Here is a 351-nt window from a genome sequence, read left to right as displayed (position 1 = left end):
CAGATCCAAGGAGTTAATCTCCAATACTCATGCAAGCCTTTAGTATAAGATTCTTACCTTACAAAAGTCAATCGTTGTGACTAGCTGGTTGATGTCTTCATCAAAATTATCATGAGAAAATATAAGCAATACAGAGTCTATGTCTCTTGCTTGTGCTAAAGACACAATTAAATGTCTTAAGTACTCTAACCGATTGTGCACCTGAAAACAGAGTCACTGTTTAAGAAAAATCAAAATGGAGTAAAAAAAAAAATTATTTAGTAACATATGTAAAATTAATAACATACAGTGATATATGGTGGTATCTAAATATTATTTATTCTTCAATCATAACATCATTGACCTAGATCC

General features: G+C 30.5%; 1 protein-coding gene across 1 annotated transcript in view; it reads right to left on the bottom strand.

Moving 5' to 3' along the window:
• Positions 1-351, bottom strand: part of LOC119585763 (alpha-1,6-mannosyl-glycoprotein 2-beta-N-acetylglucosaminyltransferase-like) — a 9,082-nt gene that overhangs the window by 3,917 nt on the left and 4,814 nt on the right. The window contains exon 4 of the mRNA XM_037934474.1: positions 58-201. Coding sequence (XP_037790402.1) covers positions 58-201 — 144 coding nt within the window. The remainder of the gene's footprint in view (positions 1-57; positions 202-351) is intronic.

Source organism: Penaeus monodon, chromosome 20 (assembly GCF_015228065.2).
Source record: "Penaeus monodon isolate SGIC_2016 chromosome 20, NSTDA_Pmon_1, whole genome shotgun sequence".
Classification (NCBI taxonomy): Eukaryota; Metazoa; Arthropoda; class Malacostraca; order Decapoda; family Penaeidae; genus Penaeus; species Penaeus monodon.
The sequence above is the reverse complement of the archived record's forward strand: the minus strand, read 5'-3'. Positions and strand labels throughout refer to the sequence as shown.